Source organism: Chlorocebus sabaeus, chromosome 17 (genome assembly GCF_047675955.1).
Source record: "Chlorocebus sabaeus isolate Y175 chromosome 17, mChlSab1.0.hap1, whole genome shotgun sequence".
NCBI classification, from domain to species: Eukaryota; Metazoa; Chordata; class Mammalia; order Primates; family Cercopithecidae; genus Chlorocebus; species Chlorocebus sabaeus.
Genome location: NC_132920.1, coordinates 6,127,250 through 6,151,157, shown reverse-complemented (window position 1 = coordinate 6,151,157; position 23,908 = coordinate 6,127,250). Strand labels below are relative to the sequence as shown.

The 23,908-nt window shown below is 39.9% G+C and overlaps 1 protein-coding gene across 2 annotated transcripts in view; it reads left to right on the top strand.

Annotated features, from left to right (window-relative positions):
- Positions 1–23,908, top strand: part of F13A1 (coagulation factor XIII A chain) — a 163,027-nt gene that overhangs the window by 46,451 nt on the left and 92,668 nt on the right. For both annotated transcript variants that reach the window (XM_007973790.3, XM_007973791.3), the window contains exons 4-6: positions 1,525–1,776; positions 16,680–16,798; positions 19,216–19,323. In XM_007973790.3, coding sequence (XP_007971981.2) covers positions 1,525–1,776; positions 16,680–16,798; positions 19,216–19,323 — 479 coding nt within the window. The remainder of the gene's footprint in view (positions 1–1,524; positions 1,777–16,679; positions 16,799–19,215; positions 19,324–23,908) is intronic.

Here is a 23,908-nt window from a genome sequence, read left to right as displayed (position 1 = left end):
CAGGGAATAAAGGGGTGATAAGAACATGGTAAACCACATGCTTTGGCTTTTTCTGTGGAATATCAGCTCTATGAGCACAGAAGTTATTGTCTGTTTTCTTCACTGTTGTATCCCTAGCACTTAGGATAATGTCTAGCACATAGTAGGCAATATCAATATATGAATGAAAAATGTCAGAAGTAGTCTTTAAATTAGGTTATGACTGGGTTCAAAGTCAGCATGAAAAGCATAGCTTTCCTTTTGCTTTACTATTTTTGTATAACTTGGATTTGATAGGTAAAATTTAATATGAGTCTTTGAAGTCTTAATTTAAAGTGTAACAGTGGAAACTAGTGATTGTCTTCTTTCTTTCCATGTTCCCAACAAAACTAGAAGTTAGTACAAAGGTGAAGCTTTTAAAACAAAAGTGGAAGTTAGCACAAAGGTGAAGCTGAGGTTGAGCACATAGCAGGTACAAAGAGTGCTTTCAGATGTACTTCTCTAGTTCTTTGCTATTCCCCAAAGTGCATCCTTACATAATTAGCTTTAAAATTCCTTTCATCCCTTTTTCTAAAAAAAAAAAAAAAAAAAAAAAAAAAAAAAAAAAAAAAAAAAATCTGTCATTAACACGTAGATTTTTATCTCCGTAAGTTTATTTTTACTAAACTTGCATCTTTTTAAATACTGTGTATTCTAAATCTAAATCAGTATTTACTGATGACAGCTGCTGGGAACCACTGTAATAAATGAATTATGGGTTCCATTTACCTGGCAAGATTGCCTTTGATGTCTACACATCAACAGTGAAAGGGGTTCCAGAGAACAACAAAGCTTCTGGGAGAAAAGGCAAGCTCATCCCAAGACAGTATGCACAAAGAGGGAGCAGAAACAGGAGATGGGTGCCTCTGGAACAAACATGCTTATACAGGTGGGTTTATGGAGGGGCTCCTGAGAGGCTGAGTCCCATGTGTCCTCAAGAGCATTACTTAGATGCCATGGCACCTAGGCAGAAAACAATGTTCAAATCTGTGCTGGATTTTAAAGTATATGTGATATTCATTCTGAGTGGTATACGCAATATCCCTAATAGCAGAGTGTTGAAGTTCTCATCTTTCTCACTGGTTTGCACTGTGTCAATTATTATTTTCATTAAGATTAAGCATTCTCACAAAACTGCTCAGCAGTAACATATGGAACCACCTCCTTGGAAAGTTCTGTCTCTAACAATATGCCTACCAAAGACTCTTTTAAAGATCTTTGAAATTAGTAATTAGGGAGGCTAAAATGGAGCATTGTTTGCTTGTCTTAATGTGGAATCCTCTACATGCTTTATAGAAAACAAATGAAGTAAGTTTTGCTCTTGAAGGTTCTTCTGCTTACAGTCAAAGTAATTTGCAGACTTGCCTGATTTGTATGTTTCTTCAAGTCAAGATTAATTCTAATGGATTACTCCTGTCCCTTCAGCTATAAGATAAGAGGGAGAACAAAAGTGGCTTGTGAAATCAACCTAACGCAGTATCTCTTCTCTCTTCTCTCTTCTCATAGGTCGCTACCCACAGGAGAACAAGGGAACCTACATCCCAGTGCCTATAGTCTCAGAGTTACAAAGTGGAAAGTGGGGGGCCAAGATTGTCATGAGAGAGGACAGGTCTGTGCGACTGTCCGTCCAGTCTTCCCCCGAATGTATTGTGGGGAAATTCCGCATGTATGTTGCTGTCTGGACCCCCTATGGCATAATTCGAACCAGTCGAAACCCAGAAACAGACACGTACATTCTCTTCAATCCTTGGTGTGAAGGTAAGAGGCAGGCATTTAGTTTTCTCATTTAAAAATTCACCTGTTTGGCAGAGTGCCATGGCACATGCCTATACTCCCAGCTGTTTGGGAGGCCAAGATGGGAGGATCGCTTGAGGCTGGGAGTTCGAGACCTAGTCTCTAAAAAATAAAAATTAAAAATTAGTTGGGTGTGGTGATGCACACCTGTACTCCCAGCTACTTGGGAGGCTGAAGTGGGAGAATTTCTTGGGTTCAGGAGTTGAAGATTACAGTGAGCAATGATCGTGCCACTGCACTCCAGCCTGGACAACAGAGCAAGACTCCATCTTTGGAAAAAAAAAAAAAAAGTCCTTTATTTCCAATGCATCTCTTTTTGGAGGGGTAGTAAGATTATTCTAAATACATATACCTCTCTGACATATACCAATCATTAGATTGAAAGAGAAAGATAGAAAATTCATCCTCCATGTATATGAGGATAAAACCTCTGTATGTGAAGTCAATACTGCTATACATTTATTTCGGGATTAATTGGAGATTGTCTAAAGTTGCACAATTAGTTATTTGTGGAGCTATTTAATTGCAGTTTTGTAATTAAAAGTAATTGCAAAAATCGCAATTACTTTTGCACCTACCTAATATATGTGGACAGTATAACCTCTGTACACTATTACTCTGTAAACAAATTGGTTTACAAAAGTATTAGAATCTGACTCTGACTTCAGAAAAATAAAATGAAGTCGACGCTGTTCATAGTGGAACTAACCTCTCTATCCCCCTACTTTAAGAACAACTAACCTCTCTCTCCCCCTACTTTAAGAACAGAAAGTCTGTATATCTAAAGGATTCCAGAAGTTTGTTTATGTGCATAGTGGGTGCAAATTTTGCAAACCATAACTCTGGATGTGCAAAGATGTAGCTGTACTTTAATATAATATAACTTGATCTCTAGTGCTATTTTCGGTCTTCCTTTCTGTCTGCGGCAGAAGCTTAATCTAGTTATATTCAAATAAAACTCAGTCAAGTTCAATGATTTCTCTATCAATTCTGTTTTGTGCCTCAGTCACACACAGGACTTTCTCCTCATCTTCATCTCTGCCCTTTCGTACCTCTCCCCTGCTCCCATACTTGGTACAAAGCTGTTTTAAGTTCCAGAGGCAGATGCAGATGTTGCAGCAGCATCGATATGCTGCAAGACCATTTCTAGGTCCTAGGAAATAAGGCAGTGAAAGATATGAAAGCTTACATGGGGCAGGAGACTTCCCATGGCACCCTACCCCATATGCATTGCTCTCTAACATCATCCAAAATGAGCCCATATTATTGCTGATTTTGAATGATCCTTGTATGTGAAAGTTGCATTTGAATCAGAGTTAATCTGTCCTAGATACAGATAAATGGACAACAATATTTGCTACTCATCTAGAGCATACACCTTGGTCCTACTGACCTTTTCTTTGTTTTATATTTATATTTATTTACTTTTTGTAGAAACATGGTCTCACCATGTTGTCCAGGCTAGTCTTGAACTCCTGGGCTCAAGCAGTGATCCTGCCTAGTGTGGGCAAAAGGTGCCAAGCTATTCCTGCACTCCCTATACATCCATCCTCATAATCTTGTACCCAACACTCCTATCTATGAGACAGATATTCAAGGTAAATGGTAACAGGAAATATTAACTGGGCCATGTGCAGTTCAAAAAATGAACTCTTGATAGTAATCTTAAAACCAGATGTAAGGCATTTTGCAACTGGTTGATGGAGTGATATTTACAGAGATGAAAAATACTGAGAGGATCAGAGTTACAGATATATAAATTAAGATTTTGAATATGTTAAGTTGGAGATAACCATAGATAGACAAGCAGAAATGACAAGTAGGTATGTGAATCTGGAAAGGAAAATCAGAGATGTGTATTTGGTAGTTATCTGTACCTAGGGAGAAAATATAGATAAAGAAGGAAATAAGATATAGTATCTAGCCTTCAGGAACATCATCATTTAGGAGTCCAGTAGAGAAGAAGTCAGCAAAAGAGAATGAGATGGAAGAGTATGTAGGAAGCAGCCTATTCTAAGAAAATTATATTTAAAAATTCATACTTATCGATCAGGAGTTTGTTATTGACTTTCATTTTATTACAAAAAGAAAATCATAGGCTTCATATAACTTCTCGGAACTCTAGGAAATTTTGGAATGCTATAATTTACCCAGACTTTGGTTTGTTTGCAGCTTTTCTGGATTATATCATGTGTGTAAAATGGGATATATGTCTGCATGCATTTCAACTTATGTGGCCACTCTTCTTCAGGGGAAAATGGTTAGTTATGTTGCTTGACGTATTAACTTTCAGGATAACTATTCAGGAGGCGGACAGTCTAATAACCTTCTAATTGCTGCCTTGATCTTCAGCTGTATACATGATGAGCAGCTTCCAGATACCTGTGTTCTGAAAGAGTCCCTTAGTTCTAGAGGCATTCTTGTCCTAGAGGCTGTACAGGGACTTCCCCTAGGTTATCAGTGCATGGAAAGGATCGGAGGAAGGTAGAACAAAAACCAGAGACCAATCTGGAAGCTGTGGTCTAGGACAAAGATGATGATAAACTAAACTATGGTGGTACCAGTGGAGATGAGAAGGGGTTAGATTGGAGATCTATTTTTGTGTTTAGAACAGAAATTGCACAGGGATTGAAGATGAGAAGTAAAGAAATGGGAGAACTCAAGAATAACTCTAGATTTCTTGTTAGGCCAGTTGGGTTGATGGCGGTGCCATTTTCAGAGCTGGGAAAACTGTGGGAAGTGGAGGGGAAGCCCAGAGGGGGAAGCTAAGAGTTACATTCAGAAATGTTAATTTGGTAATGTCTATGAGATCTATGAGACATGCAAATGAAAACATCAAGTAAGCACTTGAATAAAGTGAATCTAGAACTCAAAGGAGATGGTTGAGCTAGACATGTAAACATGGGCACGGTTAGGATCAATAATGGACACAAATGATTCAGGGTCATTAACAAGTAAGAGTCGAGACAAAGGAGAAGTCAACAAACGAGGCTGAGCAGGAGCAGTCAGTGGGGCACAAGGAGATCAAAAGAGCCCAGAGCCAGACACATCGATAGATTCAAGACAGCAGTTAACTGTGTTGAATGCTATGATTAGCTGAATAGGATGGGGAGGAAAGTGGCCATATAGTGTGGAAATATGGATGTCTTTGATGATCTTGAAAAGGACTGTTTCACTAAAATGATGGGGACAGAGGCCAGGGAGATGATCATGGGCTGCACTGTAAACTGGTGGCAAGAAAGTAGAGATGGCAGGAGATGGTACCTTTCTCAAGACTTTCTGCAGCACCTAGATGTTGACGTGAAGCTCAAAGGAGAATTTTTTAAAGACAAGAGAGAGTGGGTGTTATTTTATCGTGACGGAGAGGAACCAAGAAAGAGAGTTTGCAGTCCAGAGAGAGGACAGTGGTTCACAGCCTTGGCTGGACGTTGCAATCATCTGGGAAGCTTTGAAACTACAGATACCTCAGTCCCCCATGCAGGCATTCTGATGTAATTGCTCTGGACTGCAGCCTGGGCTTCAGGGTTTTTAAAAGCTCTGGAGGTGATTATTGGAGCCAAGGTTGAGAAGTTTTAGGAGTGAAATGCTTGAGTGGGGAATCCAGGGAACAGCGGAAGAACCTGTGATGGGCGGGGCTATCTACCCTCCCCAGAGACAGGAGTAAAACAGAAGAAGAGGGGTGCAGATTTTCTAGTTTAATGGAAGGAGAATGAGGTTGTTACCATTTCGTGACTTTTTTTTTTTTTTTGGTCGGTGAAGTGTAAAGCAAAGTCATGTGTTGAGAAGCAGTAAGGAAGGGCATGAGAGGCTTGATAGGGAAGATGTGAGCTAGTCATCTGGAAGGTGGAAGGTGAACTTATTACAGGCACATGCCGGGAGGCTCCTTCCTGCTTCCAGAACACAGGGCAAACTAGTACAATCCTCTTCATTACTTGACCTGTGGATGCCCAAACATCTCTGCAAATTCTTTAGGGATTTCTGACCTTATGGCTGCCTCTGCCTCTAGGAATCCTACTTCCCCCTGTGCTGCTGCAAGTGAGAAACTTGACCTTCACCTTCAATTTCAATGTTGGCAACAACAACAAAAACAGTCACACACAACATCTGTGAATGCCCAGACTTTAACTGCAGTTTGGAACGGAGAGTAAGAGGAGGAAGGATGCATTCTGTGGTCACCATGCTTAGAGCACATCAGAATCACCTGGAGGGCTTGTTCAGACATCTCTGTGCAGCACCCTCAGATTGAATAGGTCTGAGGTCTGGCCTGATAATTTGCATTTCTAACCAGTTCCTAGGGGATGCTGTTGCTGCTGGTCAGGGTTAACACTTAGAGGACCACTGGTTTCATGATAATCACAAAACAATAAAGCTAGGCATGGTCCCCAGGGTAGCCTGCAGTCCCAGCTACTTGGGAAGCTGAGGCAGAAGGATTGCTTGAGCCCAGGAGTTCAAGGCAGCCTGGCCAGCCTGTCTCTCAGAGGAAAGAAAAACAACAAGCAATAATTTAAAAACTCAGGAGGCAGGCCCAGGCGCGGTGGCTCACGCCTGTAATCCCAGCACTTCGGGAGACCGCGGCGGGCTGATCGTGAGGTCAGGAGTTCGAGACCAGCCTGACCAACATAGTGAAACTCCGTCTCTACTAAAAATACAAAACTTAGCTGGGCATGGTGGCATGTGCCTATAATCTCAGCTACTCAAGAGGCTGAGGCAGGAGAACTGCTTGAACCCGGGAGGTGGAGGTTGCAGTGAGCCGAGATCATACCACTGCACTCCAGCCTGGGCAACAGAGTGAGACTCAGTCTCAAAAACCAAAACCAAAAACAAAACAAACAAACAAACACCTCAAGAGAGTATAATTTACTCTTCTTAAAATTTCACTGGCTCTACCCTGAACCTAATTCCAGTCTGTCTCCTCCTTACCACCCCTTCTCTCTCTCCTACTGTTCTCTTTTATTCTCTGAACTTTTCTCTCCCATTCTGTCCCAGGAACAGATTCTCCTTCCTTAATGCAGAAGGGTCCAGTGAGCTTTATTATTTTGTCGCTTGGTCTCTTCCAACAACCATGCTTTTGGGCACTGAACACCTTTTCTTTTAAATGAAGTGAGAGAAAGAGGTCATCTCCCCACTTTACTCATTGTGTCGTTTTCCCAGCCTAGCACGCAAAGCATAACCCAAAAATGGGATGATATGATGAACCTCCCCCGCCCCCCCCCGCCCACACACACGCAAGCACAGACACTGTAGCCCAGCAATCACCTGCAGTTTTATGCTTGTGTGTGTTAATGCACAACAAAGGACTCAGCAGTATGGCCTGGTAATTGGAAAGTAGGTCAAAAGAGAAGGGTGAGACTGTCGCCCAAGTGAAAAAGATAGCAGAAGATGAGACGGAAAACTATTTCCAGAAATTGTCAAAAGAGAGCCAGGTGAACAAGATTCTGGTCTGAGGTGGCACGGGACACTGGGCTGAAAATCACAGCGGCACGCACAGCACTTATTGATAGGGGAATGCTCAGCTGTGCTCCTGAGGGCCCTTCAGCCTTCTTTGCATTCATAGGCAATTTATCCTCCTTAATCACTAAATCATTAATGGGGATCAATAGCAATGCCACACCAGTGAAGGCAGGGGTTCATGCAGGGAGAACAATTGCTTAGTTTTTAGTTTAGTGGTGCTAACCAGGCTTTGGGTCCATTCTGGGAGGAAACCCTTCTTTTGGGTGTTAGAGAGAACTGTACCTACAAAGGTAGCAGGAGTGAGACGGGAAGTTATTATGAATTCATCATGTTTAACGACTCAGGAATTTTGAATTATTGAATGTATTTCACTATGTAAATATAGAATGTTCCAGTTTGGTAGTATAGCACTAGTGCCAGATAGTGGGTTCTGAAAGATTTAGATTTCTAGTATCTGTGCCTAGTACTCTGGAGAAGCACTGCGCAGTATTTTTGATTGGGCATCAGTTACCTTTAAGGGATCTTTCTCCTCCTGATAAGTTGGTCCCCCATCCCATTCTCCATCACTGCTTTTCCCTCACGTCATTCAGCCTCGTATCCATAGGCTCTGGCACACTTGAGGTTTAACAAATATTTGCTGTGTTGATTTAATAATCCCAAGTAAATACTCTTTAGGTTCGCTGCACCCTATCGTTGCAGATAACTTGTAAATGTAATCTCAGACCTTATTATCTTGAGAAAAATCAAAACCATATCTGGTGTGCTGGGAGGAGTGTGTCTGTGGGTGATGCGTGTGTGGATTTCTCTCTTAGCATCTGACACCAAATTAGCATCTAATATTTCCTTTTTATTCAATGCGTTTTTTCGTTTTCCTTTAAACAAATAAATCAATTTAATTTAATATGAATAAATCAATATGTTTCCAATATCTTGGATGCTTTTAGTAGCAAATAAATAAATATGACGCGCTTGTATTTTATTATTAAATTCATCCTCAGGCTATTTGCTTTGTATTTATATACCGTCTTTTTAGCCCCTTTTGTACAGAATGGAGTAAGTCATCAAGACTGGTGTCCTCAGAGTAACAATGACCAACATCCCTTCTCTTGGAGACTGTTGAGCCCAGACCAGAACTTACACCCTCAGGCTAGAGCCATTCATCCATCAATCCACAAATATTGATAGTATGTCTCATCCCATGCCCATGACAACACAATGACCTGTGCACATTTCAATAGTATTATGTATTCCTTCATAAAAATTCAAAGTCAATACTGAATTAGGTACTAGGACTATGGCAGTGAAAAAGGCTATCTTCGTATAGCTTCTAGCAAGGATTTTACAAATGAGCTCCTAATAAAAACCTAATTACAATTGTAAAAAATACTAAAATAAGTCAGTGTACAACAAGAACATAAAACTGGGGACTCTGACCTATTTGGGGAATGAGGAGAGACTGGCCAGTGGCTGAGCTTTGTGCCTAGAACAGTGTTTGCATAGAATAGTAATCAAATAGTTGGTTAATTGAATTTTTATGAAGTTTTAAAAAGCTTATGCAAAAAATTTAACCTTTATTTACTCAATAATCGTCTTAAATAAAATAGTATGTATCATTCTTCCTAGTGTCTAAATCACTTAGAGACTTATTCTGCTTTTTATGCCAAGCAAGGATCATTTAGTGTGGCCCTATCATAACAAAGGATCCCAGAGAACTCACAGTAAACTTCCTTTGCAATGGCATGTAGGTGACCCCGGGATTGAGGTGCAAAGTTCTTTACAAGGTCCTTCTAGAAAGAGCATGGTTGGAAGTGTCTAATGCAGAGTCATATTCATCCACCAATTCATGTGGTTTACAATTCCTTTCTTGTAGAGTCTCTTACATGCTTCAAAGTGTGCTCATAGTCAGTATCTCCCTAGACTGTGTGTTTGGAAGGCATAATCCTTATCTCACTTAGCCTCGCGTGGTGCCTGGAATTGAGTCCATGTTCAGTAAGTGTTTGCTGAACTGAACTCAAAATCACCATTCTGAGAGGCAAGGAGATGATTATCAGACTCAGATTTCAAGAGAGAAAGCAGATTCTGTGATGTTACATGCATTTCTCAAAGTCCTATAGAAAATTAAGATACAAACTGGGACTAACACTGGAGCATCCCGACTCAGTCAGGGTAAGCACTTGTATTTCTAAAACAAAACCTGTCATTATCTGGCCTTGTGTAGCAAAAGAATAAAACAGTAGATGGCCAGCTGAGAAGATTCTGTGATGACCTAATCAATGTGGAAAATTTTGCCATAATAAATAAATAAATAAATAAATAAATAAATAAATAAATTCCAGTTGATATTTACAAGATCAAATAAAAGCTTTCTCTGGGAAAAAAAAATTAAAGCATACCAACAAGGGCACAGACTCCCTTAGAGGATATGTGCTAAGTAAAGAAGCTCTGACATTTTCTTTGTAGAATTGGTTCATGAATAATAGTCTATCTTCTGAAGATATCTCAGTACACCAAAAAGCCCTTAACCAGCAAAATAGGCAAATTAGCACAAATCCAATAACCTTCTCAAGCTGGTATGAGCTGTAATTCAACATGTTTGTAAGGAATGTAAACTATGTTATACTATGCACACACGGGTGATTGTGCTATCGTGAGCATGGCGGGAGATACACTATCAATATCTGTGGATTGGTGGATGAATGGCGGTAGCCTGAGGGTGCAAATTCTGGTCTAGGCTCAAAGGTCTCCAAGAGAAGAGAAGGGGTGTTAGTCATTGTTATTCCGAGGATACCAGTCCTGGCGAACTACTCCACTTTATACTGAAGGGGCTAAAAGGGAAGAAGCAAACTCAACTGACTGTTGAGGAACCACTTGCTTGTGCTTCATAGATTGATTCCATTCCAGTGTTACTAGGTAGGCAAGCAAGGTCTCTGGAGTGGCCATATGAAATCACTTTAGAAAGGCAGTGGGTTTGGATCCTTCCAGAATAAAATGCTCAGACTCTAGAAACACTATTCTTTAATATGTTCACAGTTCCCAGCGACAGGAAGTTACTCCTGGTATGCCGCAGCACACACAGCCTGTTAGAATCTGCCACCCCTTTTGATGTACCTTGTGATGGAAAAACATATCATGGTGACACTAGTCTGGAGTCACATTTGCTCTGCAGATCAAGCCACTCTCTCTAAGAGTGATTACACACTCCCAGCATGAATCTTTCCTCTTTTTAGTGGTGCTCAGCTTTTATATAAAGGGGGAAGCAAGTGGAAGTCATTCCTAATCCCCTCGCTCTAAATTCCTTCCTTCTCTAAATGGGGACACATTTCGCCTTTTTGAAGGGCCAAACCATTATTCCTTCTAAAGGATTAGAAACAACACCAAACTCTGGTTTAAACTGCTGAAAGAGCCTGTGTAGGATAGCTGTTCTGCCACCATAGTTTTGTTTAATTCCTAGGCTCCCTTTGCTAGGCTTGAGCCTAATGACCAAGGAAATGGAACCTGCTCTGACTTTGAAATAGCATGTAAATAAGCAGAAGGAAGGTACAAGCCCATGCAATGATGAATGATCCTCCTTCTCACAAAGAGGTTATACAGATACTAAAATCAATAGGTTCAGCATTTGTTTTTACATGTTTGTTATAAATCCTTACCTTCTCTGGGTGGGGAGGACAGTGGGAATGTCAGAGGGTGACTGAAATCCACCCTAAAATTTCTCAGCCCACTCTTTTCTTTTTTAACTACCCTTCTATTCCCACCAGAGGAAAAGCAAAATAAATGAGGTCATTATTCTTCACTACTTGCCTCTTGTAAATTGTTAGTCAGCCTGCAAGGGTGGTTATTTACGAGGCATTCTGAAGGTCTGTTCTGGTGACAGAGCTGCTCTGGGCAGTGGATGGAGGTGCTGTGCTACACTCACCAATGGTGCCATGTGTAATCTGTTTTTCTCAGAGTTTTATTGTAATGGTGGTTGTCTGCCAGAGGTCACCTACGATCAAAGAGTTGTCTGTTGGTCCAAGGTGCAGCCACTCCTACTCTGGGAACTGTCTAGACCATATTTCTCCCCTCAGTCCTCAGTTGAGTTCCCAGCTCCCACATTCCACATAAGCCTCACACACATCTACCTTCTACCAGTCCAAATTGTTGGGTTTCTAGAATAGTGAGTTGTTTGTTAGTTTGTTTCTCCTATTAGTCGAGTCTTCCGTTTTGCTAAGTGAAGAACTAGCTTCCCCTGAAACTTAGTGAAACCCCACCCCTCTGAAGCTAACCAGAAAATTAAAAACAAACAAAAACACTATCAAAAAGCCAACAGCAAAAATCTCCAGGGGCAAATGATTCCATTTTTCATTTTTGTTAGCCTTCCAAACATAGGGAGTTTTTCGGAGTTTCCATCGTGATACAATTTTTTTTAACGTTGCTTTGGACAACTATATTTTAAAGTGACAGATCTGAATAAAAACAGGGGAAATAAAGCACTGCTTTCCACCCTCAATCTTCTTTTTAAAATCATAAATAAATTTAAAATTAAAATCGAGCCTTCCCATTTGACTTCCTTGCCATATTGTGGATTCATGATAATGTCTGCCTGTTTGAGGTGAGATTTAATTCAAGCATTGGAAGGGGAAGAGTGGCCTAGTCTGGAGCTCCAGAACTCCTCTCTATTCATGCTTTGCCACCTAAATTTATCACTTCCCATCAATACTAACGCAAAGCCCAAAGGTAAATCCTTCATTTTCTTGGACTTCTTCCTTACTCTCTAAGCTCCAGACATCGTCCCCATCTCTCATTCTTTCAGTAGACATTGATTGACTTCCTACCATGTTCCAAGGCACAGTGTTGGGAGCTGGGGACACAGTCATCTGATCCCTTGGACCCAAGAGCCATGGACTACTTGGAAGGCAGCTTATTCAAGTCTTAGCTTTGCAACTCACTAGCTGTACGACCTTGGAGAAGTTATGTTGCTCTCTGCCTCAGTTTCCTCGTCAGTGAAATGGGGCTACTTTCCTCACAAGGATGTTATGAGTGTTGATGAGTTCATGTGTCTTGTTCTAAAGCACTTAGAAAGTTCCTGGTGGTAAATAAGCAGTGTAACAATGCTTATTTACATGCTGCTACTTAAAAAAATTAAGTAGTAAGTACTTAAACACATAGTTATTCAATAAATATAATAATTAAAAGGCAATGTCCATACAGTGGGATAAATGTTACCCCAGCCTCCATAGGGCACTAAGGGAACAAGATTTAATTCAGTCTGTACTGGAAAGGAAACGGTTCAGGGAGACGTAATGAAGGAGAAAAAAGTTGTGCTTAAGGACATTGATAATAAAAAAGAGCACAACCCTATATTGCTCTTAAAGAAAAACTAATGCATAAAAGTTGGACTTGTTAGCCTCTTATTAAATGGGTAGCTTCACTTAAATGGAAACACATTTTTAAAAATAACTTTTTCTGATGGAAAAGTCTCATTATAGAAATAAAAATAATAAAAGCATAAAAAGAACTCAAGGATCTACAAATCAGAGATACCAACAATTAACATTTTGTTGTAATGTCATCCATTTAAAGTATTTTCAGTCCTTCTCATTTTTAATTGGCAATTGAATATATTGTTCTTTTCAAATAAACACATATGTACATATATATGGCTAAAAGTAAACTTTCCTTTTCACCAATCTTCCAATCCTAGAGAATCCCCAGAGAAAACCAACTTTAACTGTGTATATCATTACAGATACTTTGCTATTATTTTATATATTGATTGCATATGTATACCTAGAGAATTTAGGTTTTTTTAAACTACAAATGAGATGGTGTCAACCTGTTGCTCTGTACCTCATTTTCTCATACAGTGTATCTTGGAGCGTTTTCTATATCAGTACATGCATCTTCTTTTTAATGGCTGCTTGGTATGGTCATATCATATTATTTTGGTCTTTTGTTTACAACTATTTGAATTGTTTCCCATTTTCACTATAGCATGTTATGCCATTTTGAAGGTTGCACATACATTTTGTACGAATGTTTCTGCAGAATAGACATCTAGAAATAGCATTGCTTGGGCAAAGTGAATTCATATTTTAAATTTGCATAGATATTGCCTAATTACCCTTTTAAAAGGCTGCAGTTTTTTACACTACAGCCATAGTAGATGAGAGTATCCATCTCTTCATACTCTCATTGGCACTGGTGGTTAACCATTTGTTTTAATATTTGCCAGTATGGTAGGAGAATTATGGTATTTCATTGGTATTTCATGGTTAATTTGGTTTTTATGTCTCTGATTATTTGTAGAGTTGAGCATTTTTTTATATATTTATTGAATGTTATGTTTCTCTATCTGCTTATATCTGGAACATGTCAGGTGAAATAAAGATAGTCAGGAAGAGACACACATGTGCCTCTTAAATCCAAGAATACAGTTTGTATATAGTGGAATAAAGAGATCTTACTGTCACTTTTTTTCTTACATGGATAACCAGCTGTCAAAACACCATGTATTGATCAGATCTATTATTACCTATTGATTTTAAGTGCCATCTTTATTATTTACTAAGATTTAATACACATCTAGCTCCTGCCATATATTTGTCCATTACTGTGCTAATGTCAGTTTTAAGTGTAGCTTTGTTTCAGTTATCTATAACCACACTAATGCTACATAAGAAAGAACCAGAAAATCTTAGTGGCATACAGCAATAAGCACTTGTTCGTGGATCTGGGGCTTGGCTGGGGTTGGGCTCATCAGACTGGGCTTGACTGGCCAACTCTGCTTCAGGTGGGAACAGCTGGAGAGGATCCGTCTCTCCCTGAGAGCTCCAGAGTCCCTCTGCTCCGGTGTCTCTCATCCTTCTTTAACCAGTGGGCTTGCTGGGGCGTATTTTCCTCCAGCTAATAGCAGATTTGTATGATCACGTGCTCAGCTGTGCAGTCATATTTTAGACCCCTACTTGCTTCTGCTAACATTGCTCCTGCTAACACCCCATTAGCCAAAAATAAGCCTAAAGTTAAGAGAGGATATTCCACATTTAGAGGGAACAACTGCTAGTTACATGGCAAAGGGCGTAGATGCAGGAAACTATAAATTGGGGTCCAAAATTTAATTTACCTTTGGACAAGTCCTTCAATTTTTCTTCTTTCTCAACAGATTAGTTTTTGGCTATTTTCTCTCTTTTTTTTTTTTTTTTTTCAGACGGAGTAGTCTAGCTCTGTTGCCCAGCCTGGAGTGCAGTAGTGCTATCTCAGCCTCCTGGGTTCAAGTGATTCTCCTGCCTCAGCCTCCCGAGTAGCTAGGATTACAGGCACACACCACCATGCCTGGCTTATGTTTTTATTTGTAGTAGAGATGGGGTTTCATCATATTGGCCAGGCTGGTCTCAAACTCCTGACCTCAAGTGATCCACCTGCCTTGGCCTCCCAAAGTGCTGGGATTACAGGCATGAGCCACCATGCCCTGCCTGGCTGTTTTTTTTCACATTGTTTTTTCCAGATAAGCTTTTGAATGAGCATGCAAAGTTCCAAAACTACTGAGTAGAGGTTTGGTTGGGTTCACATTGGTCATAGACTAGTTTGGGTAGAATTTGTATCTTTACATTCCTGAATGTTCATATCCAATTGGAAACAGTTTGTATGTGTTCATTTTGTATTTGGGTTTTATACCTTTTGACAAAGTTAATTTTTCGTATAAATATTTTCAGACAAACTCAAAAGCAGAAAGAATAGCACAATGAATATCTACTTATGTGTCTCTCAGACTTAATAGTTATCAAGATTTTGTCACATTTGCTTTATCCTTTTTTCCCTTATTTTTGCCTTAGCATTTTCAAATAAATTCTAGTAATCATATTATTTTACCTGTACATATTTTAGCATGCAGCTTTTTAAAAATAGACATATATACAGTATACATAGATACATATGTATATATGTGTGTATGCATGTGTTTATGTGTGTTTGTGTATAATTATTGCAGCTAATACAAATCAACAAGAGCTCCTTGGTATTATCTAATGAACTGTCTTTAATCTAATTTTCCCAATGTCTAAAAATTATCTTTTTAGTTAGCTGATTTGGATTAAAGTCTGTAGATTAAATTTGGTTGGTATGTCACTTAAATATTTTCCTCTAGAGTAATCCTTGTCATCTGTTTCTTCATGCCACAAACTTATGGCTGAAACTGAGTCATATTTTATGTCAAACTTTCTATATTCTGAATTTTGCTGATTCCATCCCCTGGTGTCATGAAATATGTTTCTCTAACCACTGTGGGATTTTTTTTTTTAACCACTGTGGCATTTTCTGTTAAGCAGCTAGTTAGGTCTAGAGACTCTATCTGATTCAGCTTCAAGTGGCATTTTTTTTTTTTTTTTTTGGAGGAAGGGGCAAAAATACTTCATAAGTCATGCCATTGCTTCCTAGGACATTCATCCTAGCAAGAGGTACATATATTTAGGTTTATTAATAGTATCCAGTTCACGTTTTATCAGTCTCATCCACCCATTATGAAGTTCCCTTCTTAACGAATTATTTCTGCCTCAATTCATTATTTCATTAGGGATTGCAAGATCGTGACATTCTAATTCTACCATTTCTTTTGCATTTATTATAATCAATTATTTCATTACCTTGAGGTAGAATTCATTTAAAAACGTTTAGATGCCTGTCACAAACACACACATTTTCCTGAGTGCGATTTACACTTGTAGGGTCCTGTCTGTGTTAAAGATGCTTTGCTACTCTCCCACCAGGCCTGGGAATAAGTACCGGACTGATGACGAAGTGGATAGATGGGGAGCATGACCCTCCTGAGATTCTAGCCACAGGGAAGAAAAGTCTTTGCAATGAAAGACACTGGCCAGGGAAGCTGGTTGGACACACACACATACTAGCACATCCACATGTATCTTTCATTAAAAGGAGATGACCTACTGCTTCCCTCCTGCCAGCGATGGGCCACAAAACAGGCCTGACATGACAGATTAGCCTGTTGCCTTCTCATGTGTCCCAGATTTGTCTTAAAAACCATTTTCAATTCATCTAGTTTTCTAGTAATGTTAAAAGGTTGGAAATTATATCTTAATTTGTGTTACAGATTTACATCAGCATCGTAGAATTCTGGAACTACTGATGCACCAGAATCATAAAACGTTTAATGAGACATATCAATTTAATTCTCCTGCTTGGAACTTAAAGAGTCAGAGTTTGTCAGCATTTTGCTAACAAATGTCGTCGTTTACGGACTGAACTTTGGTGCTGATTACGTTCACCATTACTAAAAATATTGGGAAATGAGCTATGCTTAATGAAACAAAGGGCATTTTTTAAAAATTTGGGTGATAAAATGCAGTCTAGAAACACAATAAACTTGCAAGTGTTTGGAAACAGTCTGGTTTGGTAATGGTCACTATGCTTAAACCCTGATGCAGATGATGCTGTGTACCTGGACAATGAGAAAGAAAGAGAAGAGTATGTCCTGAATGACATTGGAGTAATTTTTTATGGAGAGGTCAATGACATCAAGACCAGAAGCTGGAGCTATGGTCAGGTGAGCCACTTAAAATTTGCTGTCGTCAAGGATATTTTCACTTCATATTTTTTGTCACATGTATCCCTGCAGGGTGCCATATATCGATATTAGACAAGCACAATTTCCTGCTTTTTAGGATTTGAGACTGCAAGGCAGAGAGCTTAGGAGTAGGGACTCATAAACACAACTGCATAATTTATCAGTTGAAACCACATCTCTCTGGATATTACAGTGTTACAGAAATGAGAGACTCCATGAATAATGTGGTATTCTATAGAGAAATGCTTTGGCCACTTAGAACAGCGAAATTTCATTAGTTCAACCTGGCTTATAAAGAAAGGTATTTTGAAAGTGATGCAAAGGATACTGCAAGGGGTGTGCCCAAATCAAAGAAATGGCTTCTTCTTCTTCTTCTTTTTTTTTTTTTTTTTTTTTTTTAAGTGTTAGCCTAGGGTACTGCTAATTAGAAAAGAGTGTTATCATTTCATCAAAGGAAAGCCCACTGAGCTTTTACACAGAAAGATTTTATCAGCTGCAAACTCAAGTTATTGCCTAGACATAAAGTAACAAATGGCATTTCTTTGAGATGTTCAACCATTCAAAATATTTTGGTTTGGTATCTTTAACAATGGAGCAAATGAATGATATTTTACCAGTTTCCATAAATGAATGCTGTGATTTCAAAATGATTTTTAATTAGCGACACAAGAGGAGGTGAATGTCATTTCTCAGGAGTTTTGGCTGGGATGGCTGGAATTGTGCATCATTGCGCTGGGCATCCAGCGGGGAGGTTTCACAGAATCTGGTGATCACAGGGTACTCTCTTGGCTCTGGATGCCTTGCTTTGACTTCCATATGGGATCTCCCTGTGTTCCTCACCCACTGCTCCATTACCTGTGTCATCCTGCCTACCTGGCTTTGTGACCAGCTTCTTCACCCTGACTCTGGAGAATTACATGCCCAGTGCTCAGGCTTGCCCGCCTGCATTTCTGATTTCCTGCCAAGCTATGAACGACATTGGCACCCCCTGTTTTTGGATTCCTGCCTGACTCCCTGGTTTCAAGCCATCCCCTCCTCAGTGATATGTAACCCTAGACGATACTGCCTACTGCCTGATGCCCTTTTCTTGGGTTCCCAATTTCTAGCCTTTAGCCTGGTGATTCTATTTATGGCCCAAATGTGACAATCTATAGATAGCTAACAAGGGGAAAAGTCATCAAGGTAGGCAGCAAGGAGGTCTGGAAAGGTGTCCCAAGCCCAGTCAGGGTGCTCCTCACTGGCATGCCTTTGGGTAGCCACCCTGGAGCACAGTCACTTGACTGTATCTTCTGTCACTCAAAGAGGCTATTGGTTTGTGCCCTTTGGCCAGGATAATCAGCCACGTCTGTTTACAGTGATGCAGGGAATCAATCAGTTCTATGACTATTTCTTTAACTCTCAAATTAGTTGCTATCATGCCCAGCAAATATAGCTGAGAGAAGCTGCTTAATAAGAACCAAAATACTAAGCTATTTGCATACCTGAAGAACTAGTGCAATTACCCATTCCTGCATCCATCCTGTCAGTTTGGGATAAACCCAGAGTGGGTATTCTAACTGGACTGCATAAAGAATTGCGTGGTAATTAACCTTTATGATTGTGGTTTCCGTCACAAGCACTTGGGTGAATAGCACACAGGTTTCTGTATTCAAGAAAATCTCTTACGACAGTGAGGTGCAGTATAGGTAAAATCTTCCTGTCTTGCTACTTGATCTTTAGTCCTTTTTAAGAAAATTCTGGTATTGTCTGTGGCTAGCAGTTCTTTCTAAGGAAATTGAACTGGTACCAGACTCCTCCCTTGATAATGTAATCTACTTTCTGCAGCCTTCTGCCTTCTTCTTGATCCTGGGGTCCACCTTGTCTCAGAAGAGGGGAAACTTTAGAGGGACAGTCACTATATGAAGTCTCCTACTCTATGGGTGCAAACTAAGTAGTGTGAAGCACCTTCCTGTGATACACCTGAGAGTTCTTTATTTTCGAAATGCAGGAGGGTTTATGTTACTTTCAAGGTCCTAAGACTGTGGCCTGACTCTGGTAAATCATTCATTTCTTCTTCTTGGGTACAGAAGCCAATATGTTGAAAAGACCTTCTAAATTAACTTGAATCATTTTCTGAAGAACTTCAAGTCAGCTCATGATCCCTGAGTATATCAACTCTCTAGTAGTTCTGTTTATGTTTCTGGCTTGCTTTTATATTCTTATTCACTTTAATGAAAAAAAGAAGATGTCTCTTTCCTTCTACTTTAATATTTCATACTAAAGATTATGGGAGATCACTCTACAGGAAACACACATTTCTAAACATTAGGTTGTGGTTTCATGTTATTTTTCATCGGAGAATATTTTGCTTGCAGAGTGAACACTAAGTAGTTTCTCTTTTTTTCTTCTCCAAATAGTTTGAAGATGGTATCCTGGACACTTGCCTGTATGTGATGGACAGAGCACAAATGGACCTCTCTGGAAGAGGGAATCCCATCAAAGTCAGCCGTGTGGGGTCTGCAATGGTAAGCAGCAACTACTGATACCTAAAATCTATTACACCCATCATTTGCCTCAGTATAGATGCCAGTTCATTAAGCGTTGCTGAAATGATGACTTACACTTAATAAACTTTCATTTGTAAGATTCTAGCTTCTGACACCCAGTATAGCTCCTGGAATTTTCTGAGTTTATCATGTGCTATAAAACAGAATTATCATCTCAATACTGTATGTTTCTTTGGCTTCAGACAAACAATGATAGATATCATGATACTGTAGACCTGTTATTCTTAAGAACCCCTTGCCTAGGGACTGAGGAGTGATCATGACAAAAATGTCAATGACTATAACCAAACAGTTGATCAACCAAACATCAAGGTGCACAGAAGATGTGCAAAGCACAGCTTTTCTTCATTTTCACACTGATAGTAAGTGTGAAGAAATGAATGGCTACGTCTCATCCTAACTCCTGTCACAAGGATGTGTCACTGTAGGGCTTTCTCACTTATGAAGTGGGTATTGATTTTTTGCAGGATCCTGTGAGGTAAGTAGGGCAGGCATTACTTGTGCCCTTTGACAAGTTAGGACACAGGGTAAGGACAGCTGTCAGTGACAAAGCCACAGCTAGAACTCCGGTCTGCTGACTTCAAATCTAGACATTTTCTGCCTTCCATACTGCTCTCTGCAATATCCTAAAACAACTTTGAGAATGCAGAGATTGTGCAGTGGAACAACTTTCTGAGAAAAAAGACAGAATTCCCATGAGTGGGAAGGGTGGGGCCAGGTGTGGGACGTGGATTAAATGGGATGTCCAGGACCCATGCAGTCCTGGATTATATCAATGTACGCAGCATGGAGAGCCAGACTTTGGTATAGAGAAGTGTATCCAATCTGGCTGAAGAGTAGATTATTTCTGATGAAATGTTAAGTTGCTTGGTATTTCAAACAATCAAAGACTGAGAAAAAGAAATATTATCAATTTCCTTAAGTTTTCTAAGAAATTCTCTCTTTGAAAGAATGTTGTGTTTGAGTTTGGTTTGTGTATTCTTTTGAGCTAAATGAAATCAGTATTGTTAATATAAAAATATTAGACTGAGAATGATATGAAATATAATTTCTGGTTAGCTTTTAAGAATGGTTGCTTTTATTTTATTAATAACTAAGCTACATGTTAAGAAACAGCAGAGCATAAAAAGTGAAAGTAGAAACCAACATGTAAAGCCAGTTTTGTTTTCTGTGCATTTACATTCCGTAGTGAGAAGACAATGAATTCCAAAGATTTGGGGGAATGTTGAATTTGGGAAATGTTTACAAAAGTGTCATGACCATTTATAACAAACACGTATTAGACCTGCATGTGATCACTATTTTTACTGTTTTGCCCACAAGATTTTTCTTTTTCTTCTTTGAAGTTACCATAACAATTTTGCAGTGAGAAAGGAAGCAACAGCTAGCAGTGGTTAAATTTAAATTAATTCCTTCTGAAGCATTCTAAAATGGCACGCTCATCAGCATAAGCCTACTCACACATTGTGTGTACTTTTACACACCCAGAAGTCAGAAATCAGTGCCTAACATAAGCCAGTGCAAAAGGGGAGCAGACAGGAAGCAGTTAACCTAATGTGTCTGTGGTGGCAGCTGGCCAAGCGGAAGCTGTTAATTATTGAATAAGCACACATACTCCTAATGCAAATTGCCTTGAGATTTTATTAATCATATAAAGCCTATGAAGTTCTAAGTTTGAAAATGTATATCCCAATTAAAAGATTTAAAACTAGACAGAGAAAATCCATTTGGAAAATGGTTTGGTTTTATTTTTGGAGGGCGAGAATTTGGGTGTTAAGGGATAGAGGTCCTGACCTGAGAGATTTTGAACAATATTTCCATTTCTATCACATCCTTGTTTACATATACAAAATGTTCAATGGTTTTCCAAAAAACTGTCACCTCTATTAGCTCCTTTAAACCTTAGAATACCTCTGTGAATCTTTCTAAAATCTGTTCAGTTTTAATAATTTTAAAAGCTAAAATACTGAGCCTCCAAAAATCAATTTAAAAAAAAATGACACAGAAGAAAAATCAAGTGTTCTTTGGTCCTTCAGGCAGATACTCTCCCGTTCACAAATCCTGGAAATCTATCATGAAACTTCTGAATCTAGTTAAACAAAGAACAAAGACAAAAAAAATCTTTAAATTTCTCAACTAATGATTTGACTTTATTAGTATGAAAAGATGTGCTTAGAGAGCCCAAAAGAAGATGTTTGGAAGTTGTGGACTCCTAGCCAGAACCCTGTCTCAGGGCGAAGGAGCTGTGTGTGTTTTCTCAGGGGCTGGGCCCAGGCTTCAGATAAAACAGAGGCTGACGCAGAGTTGTTCTGAATTCCTCTGAAACACTTCCCAGCCTGGTCATAGAGGCTAGAAATCCCTTTCGCAGGTTGCAAATGCCAGAGCAGAGGTTTAGGTGGCATGTGGACTCTCCAGAAGGAATAGCACACAGACCTCACTTCACCCCCAGGTGAGAATGAAAGAAGGCAGAACTTTCCTCAGGGCACCTGCTGCCGGGAAACAGTGAGGATGAGCAGACCAGTCCTTGCTGGGTATCTGGAGAGAGTGGAGCTGGGTGGGGACAAGATGCAGAGCAAATGACTGGGGCCCAAGTTGCTTACTGTAGTCAAGGACAAGTCTAGCACTGAAGGTTGGCAAAGAGTTTTCAGGAAACAGGTGGGTACAGGTTGGGAAAAAAAAAAAAAAAAACCACCGATAACCCAAATTGTGCAAACTTTCAGTGATGATAAGAATCCGAATTTGGGCCAGGCACAGTGGTTCACGCCTGTAATCCCAGCACTTTGGGAGGCCGAGTCAGGCAGATCACCTGAGGTCAGGAGTTCAAGATCAGCCTGATCAACATGGAGAAACCCTGCCTCTACTGAAAACAAGAAAAACTAGCCGGGCATGATGGTGCATGCCTGTAATTCCAGTTACTCAGGAGGCTGAGGCAGGAGAATTGCTCGAACCCAGGAGGCCGAGGTTGTGGTGAGCAGAGAGCACGCCATTGCACTCAGGAGTGAAACTCTATCTCAAACAGATTTTAAGTGCACAATCCCCAGATAAAAATATTTAGTGTCCAGTATATTTATACTTATTGTATGTGACCTTGGGTAACTGTTTGTTGTAGAGGGCTGTCCTGTGTAGAATGTTTAACAACATCCCTACTTCTACCCAGGGGATGCAAGTTGTCATAACTGTTCCCTTACCAGCTGTGACAACTCAAAATGATTCCACATATTACCAAATGTCCACTGGGGGTAAAAATCACCCTTAGTGAGGACCACAGCACTAAACCCCTCTGTGACTCAGTTTCCCTGCCTATGGAATGTAAGTAACACTCTTCTCACCTGCATAGCGAATCTGTCTTCCTTAATCACTCAAAACCTGCTGGTTTTCGTCCTTTACGAAAAGAAAGTGAAGGCGGCATCATATGGGAAGCGACTCAGCTCATGTCGAGAGATTGGACCTTGATTCTGGTTGTGCTATTAACTTACTATGTGACCCAGGGTCAATAACTAACCTCTGCTGGCCTCGCATCTTTGTCTTTAAAGTGAAATTTTGTCTCTGTGCTCAAACCACATTGACAGCAAGAATATTCTTTCATTCTTCAAAATAGTGCTCTCCCTTCTTCTATTTTTTCCTTTATAAATTCAGTAACTTCCCTTGTTCTTATTTTGAGTTACTGTTACTTCACTTTCATGTGAAAGCAGGAAAAGTTATGACAATCTGGACAGCCTGGGGCTGTTGGAGTTTCCCAGGAGAAAGCAAGCCCAAAATCCTGTGTTCTCATCGTCTAGAGATTAGACCTGAGATGTTATAACCTTACATAAGCTAATGTTTGCTTAGGCTCCTTTAAATACTGAGTGGTGCATTTTACCAAGCTATACTGCAGATTGATTTAAGAGAGAAAAGAAAAAAAAAGATAAGCAATTAGAAAAAATGAAGAAACTTGCCCAAAGTTATACTTCTTCCTTTAAATTGCATTGCTTGATGGCTGCTTTCCCTCCAATACATTTCTGATGTGACAGTTCCCACCAGGAAAATTGCCAGAGAAAGCGAAGAATAATGCTTAACTTTGTGCCATCTGAACACTTACTTCACTCACGTGGCATTAATAAAGCATTCTATTGCTAGCCCCAAGTTTCTGTGAATAAGCCAGACATGGACTTGGAGCCCCAAGTCAGACTATCAAAGAAGGTGAGCCATGACATATTGTGACACGGGCAGCATGGTTCTGGGGAAAAGGGAAGGCTGTGCAACCACCTGGGGTGGTTACCTGTCCATGCCCGTTCCTGCCTACTGACTGATAGGATCTGGCAGCAACTATGGGCAGATAATTTCCCCCAAGGAGATGCAGCTGCTTCTGCAAAGGCTGCTGCTATCGCAGATAATGGCTCGTTATTCACTGTGAAACACATATATATACCACCTCCATCTATATTTACTCCAGTGGGTTAAGGCATTACCAGTGGAAGATCTGTGTTGAAACACACACAGAACCAGCATGTGCAATGGGGAGGACTCTCCAAGAGTCTTCTGGGTGAGGAAGCAGAAGCCCTTG